Source organism: Archocentrus centrarchus, chromosome 22, assembly GCF_007364275.1.
Source record: "Archocentrus centrarchus isolate MPI-CPG fArcCen1 chromosome 22, fArcCen1, whole genome shotgun sequence".
Taxonomy (NCBI): domain Eukaryota; kingdom Metazoa; phylum Chordata; class Actinopteri; order Cichliformes; family Cichlidae; genus Archocentrus; species Archocentrus centrarchus.
The window spans coordinates 12,752,496-12,766,593 of record NC_044367.1 but is presented as its reverse complement, the minus strand read 5'-3'; the positions used below and the strand labels follow the sequence as shown (position 1 = coordinate 12,766,593).

The following is a 14,098-nucleotide window of genomic DNA, read 5'->3' as shown; positions in this document are numbered from 1 at the left end:
TACAAAGAAGCAATCCAATTAAAACTCAGTGCACTCTATTATATTCAAAAATGAATGCTGGCAACATTATGAGAGGTGATATTATCCTGCAGAAACCCGGTTACGTTGATCTGAAGGTAAGTTGAGTCCTTGAGAATTCTTTCATGTTTTATATTTAGCAACATCTGTTTCACTTTGTTCTTTTCTTCTAGAAAATAAACACAAACTCAAATGTTGGGAGTGTCTTTAAATTATTAATGCAATATGCATCAAGAATATATAAATAACCTTGAAGTTTTGACATCTGCATCATAAATTCCCATTTTCTGTGACGTGAGCTGAACGCGTGTTTATATATTACAGTATATTATTCTTAGAACTGCTTCACTCTGGGCTTTTTACCCAAATGTGCACTTTTACATCACAATTACACCTAATTTGTCTCATTTTATATCATAACCACTTATTTTGCATTCCATATTGAAACTGCTGTCAAGTAAAAACTGCAATTTTGTCTTAACTGTAAAGCTCGTCTGCTTACTATACTTCCTTTTTTCCACTTTCATGACTATTAATATCTACTAAAAGAAACCAACATGAGTGGGACTTAACTGTGTTTCTTACAGCTACACAGAATCTCCACAAATGTGTGTTGTACCTTGGGGGAGGGTTCAGTCTGCTTGTACTTTCCGTTCTCCTTCCCGTTGGCGCTCTCCTGGTGCCGCGGCTGGTAGCACGTTCCTTCGATGAAGGCCTTGTAGTCGTTGTAGGAGCAGGTCGGCCCTGCCAGGATGCCCATGAAGTTACAGTTGTAACTCAGGTATTCCAACAAGCTGGGCATACGACTTATGGAGAAAAGGATTGGAGATTAGAAATTATCTTTATATTTTGCTCCACTCTTTACAGAGTCCAGACCAAACATGCTGTATCTGAGTGATTAAACCCAAGTCATCATGCCTTAGAGCAGTACTGTCCCTGTCCACTGAGAAGCAGTACGGTTTATTCTACTCAACGGTCTGAGAAAAGATGGACAGTCTTGACTGACCCTGGAGACTCTGTTGTCTCCTGGTATTTAAATTTCATCTGCGAGGTGAGGCACAGCCTAACTGCTTGAACATACAGGACGTCCTTCCCAGCAGCCATTTCAGAGTAAGCGGCTGACTCAGAGTAGCCCAGCGAAGGACTGTGATATTTGGGGCCTTCAAGCTAAAATGAGTAGCTCTTCTAGTGATCACTATGTTTGCTTTGTTTTATAACCATCTAGGTTGGTTTCTGTGTAAAATTCATTTGTTTTATACTTTCTTGTTCATTTTTATATTTCATTTTGCACTTATGAAATACTTCCTAAGTACAGATTTTGTCATATGAATGAACTTAATACAAGTCTTTTTATTGATTAGTCTCACCTAATCTTTTGCCACATATAATCTCCCTGTTATTAGCAACTACTTTTATATTTTTGCTCAAACTCAATTGCATTACCACCTCCAATAGGACAAAGGAAAGAAAATTGCAGTCATACAGCAGGATAAATGGAGGGGATAGGCATTCCCACAGTACAAGTCACCAGAGAGTAGTCAGTGTGTTGTTTCCTAGATACAGAGTGCCTAACAACTGCTTGACAGCACCAGAGTGAGACTGAAAGGGGGGCAGTGTGGTGATTTCCTATGCAGAAAGCAATAACGCCTTTATTAAAGAAAAGAGCGTCATTCCACTCAGACTGAATGCCAACTGAAAATCATGGCAGCTTTTTAATTCCACTTGATTCAGAGATCCCACCATCTGAAGCATCAAAAACATACCTGAGTCACATACCTGATAGCAAGGTATTTCTGACTGGGGGTCAGCTGCCCTTCTCGCTTGGTCAAACCTACAAATGTAGAGAGACACTTCAGTGGTAACAGGTGAAAACACACACACACACACACACACTTGTAAAAAGCTATGGTAAGGGCCGCAAATGTCTTTTTATTACTCTGTGATATTTTGAAAAGCTCTGAAAACAGTATAAAATTTGTCAAGAAAAATGAATGGGTTAAGATCCTGCCTAATTCAAAGAGCCGGTCACATTATATCCACAGCAGTTTAATACAGGTTGTACCGGACCCCATTTGGACTCTGTAGGGTTAATATTAAAAGTAGGTGCTAGACGTGGCCACAGTCCATAACCTCATGTCCTACGAGGCTGCCCTAAACTACCAATCGGACATCACTTCATAGCTGAGCTTTATCCAGAGAACTGCAGGGAAGAAAGTCACCTTTGCATTTGTTTATTTTCATCAGGGGCCCTTGTCCTTCCTTAACGGCATAATTCCCTCTCCATATACACAATTAGGAATACCTTTTCGACTGGTTCTTAATAGAAATACCTAATCTAAGAGACAATATCCAGTGAGCTGCAGCTCTCTGGGTGAAAATGCCTTGTTGATGCCAGAGGTCAGAGGAGAATGGCTGGACTGCTTTGAGTTGATAGGAAGGCAACAGCAACTCAAATAACCACCCAATGCAACCAAGGTATGTAGAAAAGCATCTCTAAACACAGAACATGTTAAACCTTGAAGCAGATGGGCTACAGCAGCAGAAGACCACACCCGGTGCAATCCCTGTCAAATAAGCACAGGAAACTGAGACTACACTTCACACGGGCTCACCAAAATTGGATATTAGAATATTGGAAGATTGGAAAAAAACCTTGCCTGGTCTTTATACTCATTCATACTTTCTAAAATTTTTCCATTCAGTGCTTTAGTGCTTGTTTTTAAGACAGCCATTGCCCTTTGTCCCTGTTCCACATTTGTTATACCATTATGATGTTTTAAAAATTCAATAAAATATCAATCACAGATGAACTGGCAGGGCACAGTGAGCGAGAGAGAGGAGGAGCAAAGGGTGTAAAGAAAAGATGATGCAACAAAGCAAACAGGGTGCTGTGTGCATAACCTCATGCAAACTCATCAGCTAACACTGGTTGTGCCACTTTGCAGTTTGCCCTTTGTTTACGAAGACCAGTGGCTACTTAATTCATTATGCTGTGAGAGTATATGCCTGTTGTGCAAGGTAATGTTTAGTTAAACGTTCCTGCTCCTCTGGCTACAATAAAAAAAACAAATTAAATAGTGACCTCTGAGAATGTTAACTGTGCCTCTAGGCATGTATTCTAAAAAGGGGAGAGAATAAATATTGGGCAGGTATCAGGATGTGAAACTTCATTCATGCTCAATATTATCTTACTTATTAGACCAGGGGCATCAGAAATCATTGAGCACATACAGCTTGTTTTAAGTGCTATTTCAACAATATGCCTCAGTTTTTTTTTCCACATTCATTCAGCCTGTTGTCTTTATAGAGAAACATTACTGTCATAAATTTTAAAAACTAAACATGTTGGTACAGCTCCTTGGCTTCAGTGCTGTGTGGCATGCCGCAGGTAACATCAGTCAGTACGAAGGCTGTAAAAATGACGATGATTCAGACCTCTGTTTGCCTGAACTGGTAATTTTGTCCATGCCACACTCATGACACGATTCATCCTTAATGACGGTGTTTCCTACACAACTCTTGTCTGCAATTTTGAGACTTTTCAAAATCTTCCAGTGACACCAACGCATTTGGCATAGGTGTGAGTTCATCTCTGATACTTGATCAAACTTTCCTATTTTAAACACGATTTCATTTCTGGATCTTTATTTACTCATTACTCATCCTCATTATTTACTCCTCATTAATACATGTGGTGTTTCAGTTATAGCAACAAAGTCTGTATTTGTTCCAAAAACAGAGAGAGAGTCAAATCTTTTGCACATCCACTAAAGTTTTGCTGCCTTAAAAATCACAGGCTGTGCATATATGGCACAATATGGCACAGGATTGCTGTATTACATGTCTTGGGTTAATTTTTGGACAGCAGAAAGTCTCGTGTAATTAGGTTTGTGTTTAAAGTAAGTCTTAACTGTTATGCAGGGAGGGGAAGAATGTAAACTTGGTCATTGCTCCATTATATAACTATGATTGTGCTCTCTTTCTGGTTCACTAGCTCATTGTCAGAATGGTAGCTCAGAAACGTGGCCATCTGATCCGTTTTCAAACTCCAAGGAGAATTGAACTGACATTTTCACTTCTGTCACATCTGCCACTTCTTTTTCAAAGCATGCGCACACACACACACACACACACACACACACACACACACACACACACACACACACACACACACACACACACACACACACACACACAGGCTTTAAAGAGCCTTTGGCACTTTTTCTTACCATCATGGATTTCAAATGCCATGCTGGTGATCTTCTGTGTGATAACCATCATGGGCCTAAAGAAAGAGTAAACATTTGTTTAAAGCAAAAACAAAAACAAAATCAAACAAACAAAAAAAACAGCACAATTAGGTCACTCGTTCCCGTTTTTGGACTTTAGGATACATATGCTTCCTCACACAGTAAACCTTTGCCCCGAGCTATCCTCCCAGACTGTTTTCCGATATTCATTTAGCAACTATTGTTTGATAGTTTATGTTGGAATCTTTCAATAACCGTGCAAACGTGGAGTAGTAGTATCTTCACAATGGAGTAGTTTCCTCCAAGATAACAGCCTTTTATCAAACTTCCTGTAGCTATTTTCCTCCATTTATTCTCATTTTTTTTTCCCAGTTCTGTGCTGGTCACTCCTCCTTGTCCTGATTTAATGAAATTCTCTATCAGTGCAGGATATATAAGCCTGAACTTAGAAAAACACAACTCTTCTCCTGATGCTTGCATCAGCACTTTGTGGATTAATTTTCTACATGAAAGCTGCTGGTGGCAGCGTGAAGTTAAGCTACAAAGAGAAGAAGAAGCCACAGGCTAGAGATTATTCACTCTTTAAGGGGGACTCTAAAACTGAACTGGGTAAAAGTTGCAGCTATGAGATATTTCTATAAAAATTAAGACAATTATTTTTTATCTTACATGTTTTTAAGGATAAATATGCAAATGAGGCATTATATACCTATCTATTTATAGGACTGTGCAAAAGACTTGAGCCATCACTCATTTCTTTATATTTTGCTGGTAGGAGAAGTAGGTGGGAAACAGGTGCTGAGATGTACTGAAAAGTACAAACACAAGTACAAACACAGTATATAAAGTAAAAACAGTTTGTACAGTACTAACAAGTTTGATCACCTTTACTCTTCAACACAGTCTGAACTTTAAGCAGCCTTCAGGAACAGTTCTCCAGGCTTCTTGAAGGGCATTCAAAGCTCTTCTTTGGATCTTGGCTGCCTTTTGTTCCACTGTCTGCCAATATTATCCAACACTGTTTTAATAATATTGAGGTCTGGGCTCTGTGGAGGCCAATCCATCACTGATAAGTGTTCCATTGTGTGTTTTTTTTTCTGTTCAGGTATGCTTTTACTGCATTGGCAGTTTGTTTGGGATCTTTGTCATGCTGAAAAATGAAGCTGTTGCCAATCAGATGCTTTCCAGATGGAACTGCACGGTGGATCAGAATCTAACGGTACTTTTCTGTGTTTATAAATCCATCAATTTTGACAAGATCCCAAACACCACTGGCTGAAATGCAGCCCCAAACCAGGAGCTCCCTGTTGCAATTCTCTCCTGACCTCCTAGACTGATGACAATTTGAACCAAAAATTTCAAATTTAGATTAATCACTCCATCAGACCTTTTGCCACTGATTTTCAGTCTAGTTCATGTGTAGTTTGGCATATCTCAGCCTTTTCTCCCCATTTCCCTTCCTTAAGAATGACTTCTTGACCGCCACCCTCACACTGAGACCATTTCTGATGAGGCTTCAGTGAACAGCAGATGGATGAACTGCCTGATGCATTTCTCAGGTCATGTGTCCTTTGCTGGGTTTCTTCAGGATTTCACTGATACTGTTCATCTGCTGTAGATAGTTCTTCTTCTTTTGTCCCCCACTTATCCAAATGCCTCAAATATCTTTTTTTTAAGGGCACACAGGATACCAATCCGAGATATGTCTTGTGACATCTTGTTGGTGCGAAAAAAATACTATTTTATGCCTGTCAAACTGTGTTGCCATTGGCATTTCTTGTATGTAATATGTGTCTCTAAAAGAGGCTGCTAGTAACAAAGTGCTTAAATTTAAAACACTGGCTAAGCACTTGAGTTAGGTGCCTCTTTTTAATGTTGAATGATTCACAGGTCAGTGATAAGTGGCTTAAAGAAAAAAAATAATTCCCCTGAAAATGGTCAGGTACAAGGACTGGACTGAAAATAAGTGAAAAAGCAGCCAATGTCCAAAGAAAAACTTTCAAAGAAAGACCTTCAGCATGCCTGTTGAAGTACTGCTCAACACCACTTTAAAAATTACTCTGGCTCATTGGAAGCAAAATATAAAAAAATGAGGGGTGGCTCAAGACTTCTGTACATACTGTATATTATCCATTTTTGGACATACTGTCAGCATCAACAAAACAAAACATTTACAAAACATGAATGAATAGTATATGAACAAACTGTCACTGTAAATAAAAAAAATTTAAAAAAAGCTTCAGCATATAAACAGTAATAAAAATGTTTTTTATAGAGTGCTGACGTAGAAATATTTGGCTTAAGGTATTTGGGGAAAAAAAAAATGTATTTTAAAACTTTTAAATCTATTTTTCAACTGCCCCAAATTGATTACTTACATTTAGATTATTTATTAATTTTTTTATGAAATGTTAGGAATTAACTTGTTAAATATGCACTGCTACTTTAATAAAATAAACACCTATGCTGGGCATTTAGCCTGAAAAAAAAAAAATGCATTATGAAAACAAAATAATCCAAAACCTAAAAAAAACTGTCCCTAAATAAAATAAAATAAAATGCTCAACTAAAGCACATGTGGTGGTGTCACGCTGACATTTAGAAAAACGTGATTTTGACATTTTGAGGAAAAACAGAGGGACAGCAGACGCAGCTGAAGGAGCAAAATCCCACAGAGGAAGTATGGCTCTGCATTGGGTTGCTTAGTAACTAGCCACCCCCAACCTGCTGGGAGTGCAGGCTGTGTGCTCAAACTGTCAGACAGTCTGGAGAAGTGAGAACCAGCCACCAGGTACTAAAGTCCCCATCGAGGTCCTCCTGCAGACACGCCTGAGCAGTGGGACACGCTCTTGTATCGATTTAGCTCCTCGAGTGACACGCGATATTTGGCTGATTCTTACTGATGACGTCTGCTTTTAGCATCATCTGTGGTCCACTTGGGATCTTTAATACTGAATTTAATTTAAAAGAAAATAATAATTTAAGCATACCTATTACACCTTATTTTCTGCCATTTGGCAAAGTTTCAAATGTTGAGGTCAACACACAAGTAATCCATGTGAGCCAAATGTTCAGCCTTCAGGCTACTCGAAACACAGTTTCCCACAGTTTTTAGAGGGCACAGAGAGGGGATTATTCTTATAATTTGGTCATCTCAGGCACACAGCTCTGGCCGTGAACACAGATGCCTCACACACACCTGATGTTCCTCTGATGCGAAAGGGAAGGTCGGCCTTAAAACGAAAACATTTAAAATGGCTCGTTTCAGACGGTGGATAAATTGAGGGGCTGCACCAAGATAGAAACTCTTAATCTGAAAGTGTGAAGAAAAAAAAAAAGAGCTCTGGTGTTAGCTTACCCTGTGAAATCTGCAGAGTACATGCCGTAGTCAAAAACGTAGACTCTTGTGATTTGACACAATATCAAATAGCCCAGTGTTACAATGAAGCAGTACCTGCACAGAGAAGAAGCAGAGCAAAAAATTATTAGATTGTATCTGTACATTTATTTTAAATAAATAAATTTTAAAAAGTAGTTTTAAGAGTTACACATGGAAAACAGCTATGAAATTTTGGTACATCCTGTTTTCAGCTATTCAACACAGAAATGAGGAGCTTTTCAAGCACCTTCATGCATGCAATGTAAACAGTTAATTTTAGAGTTCTGGAGAGAGAAAATAAACTTTCATCCCTTTGTTTTCATCTCTGTGGCTGAACAAAGATTTTTTTTCAATACAGCACAGTAGGCAGTGGCCTCGGGAACAGGACAGAACTATGCAGTGGGGGAGGGAGTCGAAAACTGGACAAAAGGGCAGAGAAGGCTCCAGCAATGTGTCTCTGTCAGTGAAGGAAGACGGAGGACAACATGACCTTTCAAGACGAGGCTCAAAACAGAGCAGCGCTAAAGGCTCTAGTACAAAGCTGCTGCAGAGTCAATGCTAGCCAGATAGCATCCCTCCACTGCCAACAATAAGAGGACTGTGCCTCTCTGAGAAGCAATGCAGCATACCAGCTACAACAAGGCTGTGTTGGAGATAAGCCACAACAGGACCTCTTGATTCTCGGAGCCTACTGTATCCAAGATGTCACCTGATATCTGCTGCAAAGTGTGTCTGAAAAAATAAAATAAAATAAAGGACTCATAGTTCTCCAGTATGAAATATTTTCCATAGCTTTCAAAAGCAATTTCTCTAAAAGAATCGAAGACTACGATTGCACACTACTATTAATCACCAAACCCTTAGAGAAGACAGATAAAGCACAGTAAGCAGGTGATAATCATTGAACAGTCCTTTTATATTCTCAGAGATTTCTATACAGCCCACACTTGGCACCTCATCCAAAGGCATAAACAGTTCACACAATATTCTTCAGAATCCTGCACATATAAGGAGGCTAAATGGCTCAATGCTGCTAAGATTCCCACGCCAGCAGTTTCTTACAGTACTTTATTACCTACTGCCTATAGCTTTCTCAAAGCTGCTTTCATTATTCTGTTACATAAATTGACAATATTCTGTCCTTCTGACACTTTCACATTTTTCAAGGCTTCATTCATACATACCCAAGACCAGAGTCCAAAATTAACACCCACTAAGCAGTAGATTAGTAGGAAGACTGTGTTTGGTCAGTAAATATTGGAGGGCTATCTGTTGCAATGAAAAAACTGTACTTAGAAGGGTTTAGGTTAGAAAGGTAGAAGTATGTTTGACATCATGTACTGGGACACTGCTTCTTTCCTCTGCTGTCTTTATCACATGTGATCCTACTATGTCTCTAATTGGCTGACATGACGCTTAACTTCATGGACCATACAAAATAAAAACATAAATGTTATGTTAAATATCCTCAAATGTCTGCCATCTCAATAGTTGTAGTGGAAACTGTTAACTGGGGACTAGAAAAAAGCCCCCAAATTGCCACTTTAAATGTGGTTAATTGGATTCTTAATGGAACATAAAAAGCAAGACTTTACTGCGAACACCCAATGATACTCCATCCAACATCCATCCATCCGTTTCCTCCGCTTATCTGGAGCTGGGTCGCGGGGGGAGCAGCCTAAGCAGAGAAGCCCAGCCCTCAATTGGCTCCTTTTGAGCCCCTCCCAAATGGCTGCACTCCTCACCCTATCTCTAAGAGAGGCCAGCCACCCTTCAGAGGAAGCTCGTTTCTGCCGCTTGTATTCGCAATCTCATTCTTTCAGTCACTACCCAAAGCTCATGACCACAGGTGAGGGTAGGGACATAGATTGACCAGTAAATCGAGAGCTTCGCTTTCATGTTCAGCTCCCTCTTTAGCACAATAGATCGGTGCAGCCCCAATCAGTCTATCAATCTCCCATTCCCTTCTCCCATCACTCATGAACAAGACCGCGACTCATCCCTGAGCCGGAGTGGGCAGTCCACCCTTTTCCAGCTGAGGACCATGGCCTCAGATTTAGAGGTGCTGATTCTCATGCCAGCCACGTCACACTCGGCTGCAAGCCATTCCACTGCGAGCTGGAGGCCACCACCTGATGAAGCCAACAGGACCGCATCATCCGCAAAAAGTAGAGATGAGATTCTGAGGTCACCAAGATGGAAGCCTTCCGCCACTTGACTATGCCTAGAAATTCTGTCCATAAAACTTATGAAAAGAATCATTGACAAAGGGCACTCCTGGCAAAGTCCAACACCCACAGGAAATCAGTCCAACTTATTGCCGGCAATACGGACCAAGTTCTCGTTGCAGTTGTACAGAGGCTGAACAGCCCACAACAACGGGCCAGACACCCCATACTCCTGCAGCACTTCCCACAGGATACCCCAAGGGACACGGTCAAATGCCTTCTCCAAGTCCACAAAGCACATATAGACTGTATGGGCAAACTCCCACGCACACTCGAATATCCTCAAGAGGATGAAGAGCTGGTCCAGTGTTCTGCGACCAGGACAAAAAACGCATTGTTCCTCTTGAATCCAAGGTTCAACTAAAGGACGGACCCTCCTTTCCAGCAACCTGGCATAGACCTTACCGGGGAGGCTGAGGAGTGTGATCCCCCAATAGTTGGAGCGCACCCTCTTGTCTCCCGTCTTAAAGATGGGGACCACCACCCTGGTCTGCCAATCCAGTGGCACCTCCCCAGATCTCCACGCGATGTTGCAGAGGCATGTCAACCAAGACAGCCCTACAACATCCAGAGCCTTCAGGAACTCAAGGGCAAACCTAGCTGAAACTTTAAACAAAAAAATGCACCAACTTGGGTGACACCATCATCACCAGAACAGCCATCCAGCACTGAATTGAAAAGACTGAAGTCTGCATTTGTGACAATACTGTAGTCTATCCTAGTTGACAGCGGGGAAGACGAGGGGTACTCCGTGAAGAGGTCGCCAGTCCATCACACAGCTAACACAAAGAATGACTATTAAGGCTCACAATGACACTGACAGTCGAGATAAAATCACCAATTATATGTGAGAGGCAGCAGGAGCACCTTGAGAAAGCCCACTTACCAATATATTACTGATGTGTTGGAGTGAGGTACATTGTTCTGTTTCACTGGCAGAAATTACACTTGCTTTTAACAAAAAAAAAACTAAACTGTATGTCAGAAAGTAACCATTTAGTGCAACTCAAGAGATTTTTTTTTTCTTTTGACCCATCAAAAAAAATTTCAGTCTTTATCAACGGTTGTTTATAAAGACTGAAATTTTTTGCCAGGATCGGTTCGCTCCAGTGGAAGCATACAGCTGCAATTTATCAGTAAGGATATGAACTATATATGCAGGACCAGCTATATTTGTACTGAGCCCAACGGGGATTCTGTCTTATCATCACCCAACTTGTGTTTGTGTAATTTACAGCTCAGAAGGGGGTGTTTCATTTCCGCTCAAGTCATCAGATGGAGCCTGGAGACTAAAGCAGGCTGGCCTCCCGCTGTGGGACAGCGGTAGACAGGTCAGGCCACACAGGAGGTGCAGGTATGGATACAGTACACGCTATACATACAGAAATGAAAACTAAAATCAGGCCAAGCAAATGTGAGGAAGTAATTCAAACATATATCACCCTTAGATTCCCAGTCAATTTAAAGGAAATCAAATTTTCTTAACTCTACTTGGCTAGAACTAAAGCTGCAGATGTTTAAAGGGTAGCAAAAGGGTTTCATGAGCAGACAGATGGAACAGAGTGGGATTTACATAGCATGTGTTAATGACCACTCAACACATGCTACACTACAAGCCACATTCACCTTTTCACACATATTCACCCAGCACTTTATTCTATGCACTTAAGTGCTTTACCTACCTTGCAACCACTTATGCCCAATTTAGAGTCACCAATTATCACGCATAGTCTTTGGACTATGGGAGGAAGCCAGAGTACCCAACAGAAACCTGCAGGCACAGGGAGAACATGCAAGCTCCCGAGATCTCCTTACCTCTATAATGTTTTCACCTGTAAGAACAAATTCTGGAGTTTATGCATCAACAAAAACCCCATAAAATGAGGAAAAACAACCTCATTGATTAAACAGCTTACAAAAAGTAAATACGTGCTACAAGAGTGCTGACAAACAAGGTGTAATGGGAAATTACCTCATTTTAAGGCTCACTAGCTAAAAACACTGGACTAGAAACTTGGCAGAAAAAGACATAATATAAAGATCAGGTACCAAGACATTTGCATGAAGCCTGAGAGCAATTTTTCTCTCATTTCTGTAGCAGTCTGACTTAGTATTTTGCTACAGTTCTTTTTTTAGTGCCAATATCACTGTAAGGGGGCTCTTTCATTACTCTGAAAGCCTCTTTCATTAGTTACACCATATCTAACAATGTCACAGTTCTCCCTTTCCCTCCTTGCTGTCGACCAGCAGGCAGTGCTGTGTTCACGCTTGAGGCAAGTTGGAAAGCATCTAGAACATTCCCCGTCTGCTCACCACATCCAACAGGTGAGCTGTCAAAGACAGCGGGGAGCTGAGCGTGGAAGAGATCTGGAGCTGACATGGTGAATAGTATGAGATATGACGCCAACCACTAAACAAAGCACTCCTAGTCAGACTAAAGCCAGACTTGGGTTGAATCCACTCTTACAGCCATTCCCTCAGTCCAGAAAAAGGCTCCATAAATCTGTTATACTGCACTCACTGTATACTCCACCCTCCTCAGTATATGTTGTGTATGGATTCACTTGATTTCCCTGTCTGTCACGGATGGCGGGGGAATTCCTGGATGATATAGGTGACATGCATGTTCTAGAGTAGCTATGGATTGGTACATTTTCATACAATGGAGAAGATGTGGATTTGCCTTTGCGGTTATCACTGCAGCAAAAAAGTTTTATAGTGGAAAAAAGTGTGTATTTAGCTTTATAATGATTCACTGCAAGTCTCCATTTAAAAAAAGGATTAAAAAGAAAGACTATAAAGATTGATTATTGCAGATTAGAAGGCACATGAGAAGAAAAAAAAAGAGCTAAGGTGGAAGTTTTACTAGTGGAACATTTTTATGTATTGAAATATTTTTAAGTCTATCTAAGCTGCTATATTAAAGGTAGTTCAAAGAACAAAGGCCATGGGCTAAAGATCAGACTGATGTGTGCAGGTAGCTGGCACAAAGCCCCAGCTCAATCTCAGCCTGTTGCACTGATAACAATTTTACATAACAACTAGGGCTGGGACTTTAACGCGTTAATTTCGATTAATTAATTATGGGGAAATTAACGCGTTAAAAATTTTAACGCATTTTAATCGCACTTTGCACCGTGGAACGTTTCTCAGTGCACGAGTTCCCGGCATACAAATTATATCGACGCACAATGTACAAATTAGGGTCCGCATCCTTCGAAGGACCCGGCCCACGTCTTTCGTAGCCCACGAACACCACAAAGGCCGGAAGTGAGCGGCTAGCCTTCATATCAGCTGTCGTCACCTCTGCGTAGCTCATGTCGCCTAGCAACCGTGAGTGCGAAGCACAGCTGTGTAAAAGCAGCTGTTAAACGGAGAACGAACTTTTTCTCCTTTTCTCCTCTCCTTTAAGCTGTTAAAACAAGCATAACACATTTCAACATCAAGGAATACAGCTGAGTGAATGATTAATTTCCAACCATAACAAGTGAGACATTAATGTTGAATAAAACTATCCAGTTATGATGCTTAACTTTAATTTCAGGAGTTTGCTTATCACAGGAGCACTTCCACCCTTCATTGGTCTGTGTAGTAGACTGGTGGGAAAATAAACAAAGTTTTGAAGTTTAAGCTTATGTATATTGATTCATTCATCAACTAAACTTAAATTAATATTTCTCATGTCAAATATTGAAATGCGATTAAAATGCGATTAATTTCGATTAATTAATTACAAAGCTTGTAATTAATTCGATTAATTTTTTTAATCGAGTCCCACCCCTAATAACAACTAATTTGATGTTATGTAAAAACATAATGCAGAGAGTTCAATGACAGCAGGACACTCAAACCTGTCGGTGGTTCACCTCCTTTCTGCCCGTGAGGTTTTGGGTAACCTTTGTCTCAAACCCCTCTGAAAAATGATGCGTGTCAAAATGTGTTACTCATCTAGTTAACCAGAACTGTCATTTCCATTCTGTCATTTGGTTTGGAGTCCTTTCTTTCTGAGAGCAGCTGTTATGATGAATACTTTTTAGATCTATTTAGAGCACGCTTCCCAGGAGGAAACATCTAATGTTCACACCTGCACTCATAACCTTGAATTCTAGCAAAAATAACATCTAAAGCAATGTGAGTATGGCTGTGTGTGTGTGTGTGTGTGTGTGTGTGTGTGTGTGTGTGTGTGTGTGTGTGTGTGTGTGTGTGTGTGTGTGTGTGTGTCT

The 14,098-nt window shown here is 40.5% G+C and overlaps 1 protein-coding gene across 1 annotated transcript in view; it reads right to left on the bottom strand.

Moving 5' to 3' along the window:
* The window catches only part of mboat2a (membrane bound O-acyltransferase domain containing 2a), a 41,268-nt gene that overhangs the window by 5,526 nt on the left and 21,644 nt on the right, over window positions 1-14,098 (bottom strand). Inside the window, exons 4-7 of the mRNA XM_030718597.1 lie at window positions 7,627-7,722; window positions 4,248-4,303; window positions 1,795-1,849; window positions 638-824 (exon numbers count right to left, since the gene is read on the bottom strand). Of these exons, the coding sequence (XP_030574457.1) occupies window positions 638-824; window positions 1,795-1,849; window positions 4,248-4,303; window positions 7,627-7,722 (394 nt within the window). The remainder of the gene's footprint in view (window positions 1-637; window positions 825-1,794; window positions 1,850-4,247; window positions 4,304-7,626; window positions 7,723-14,098) is intronic.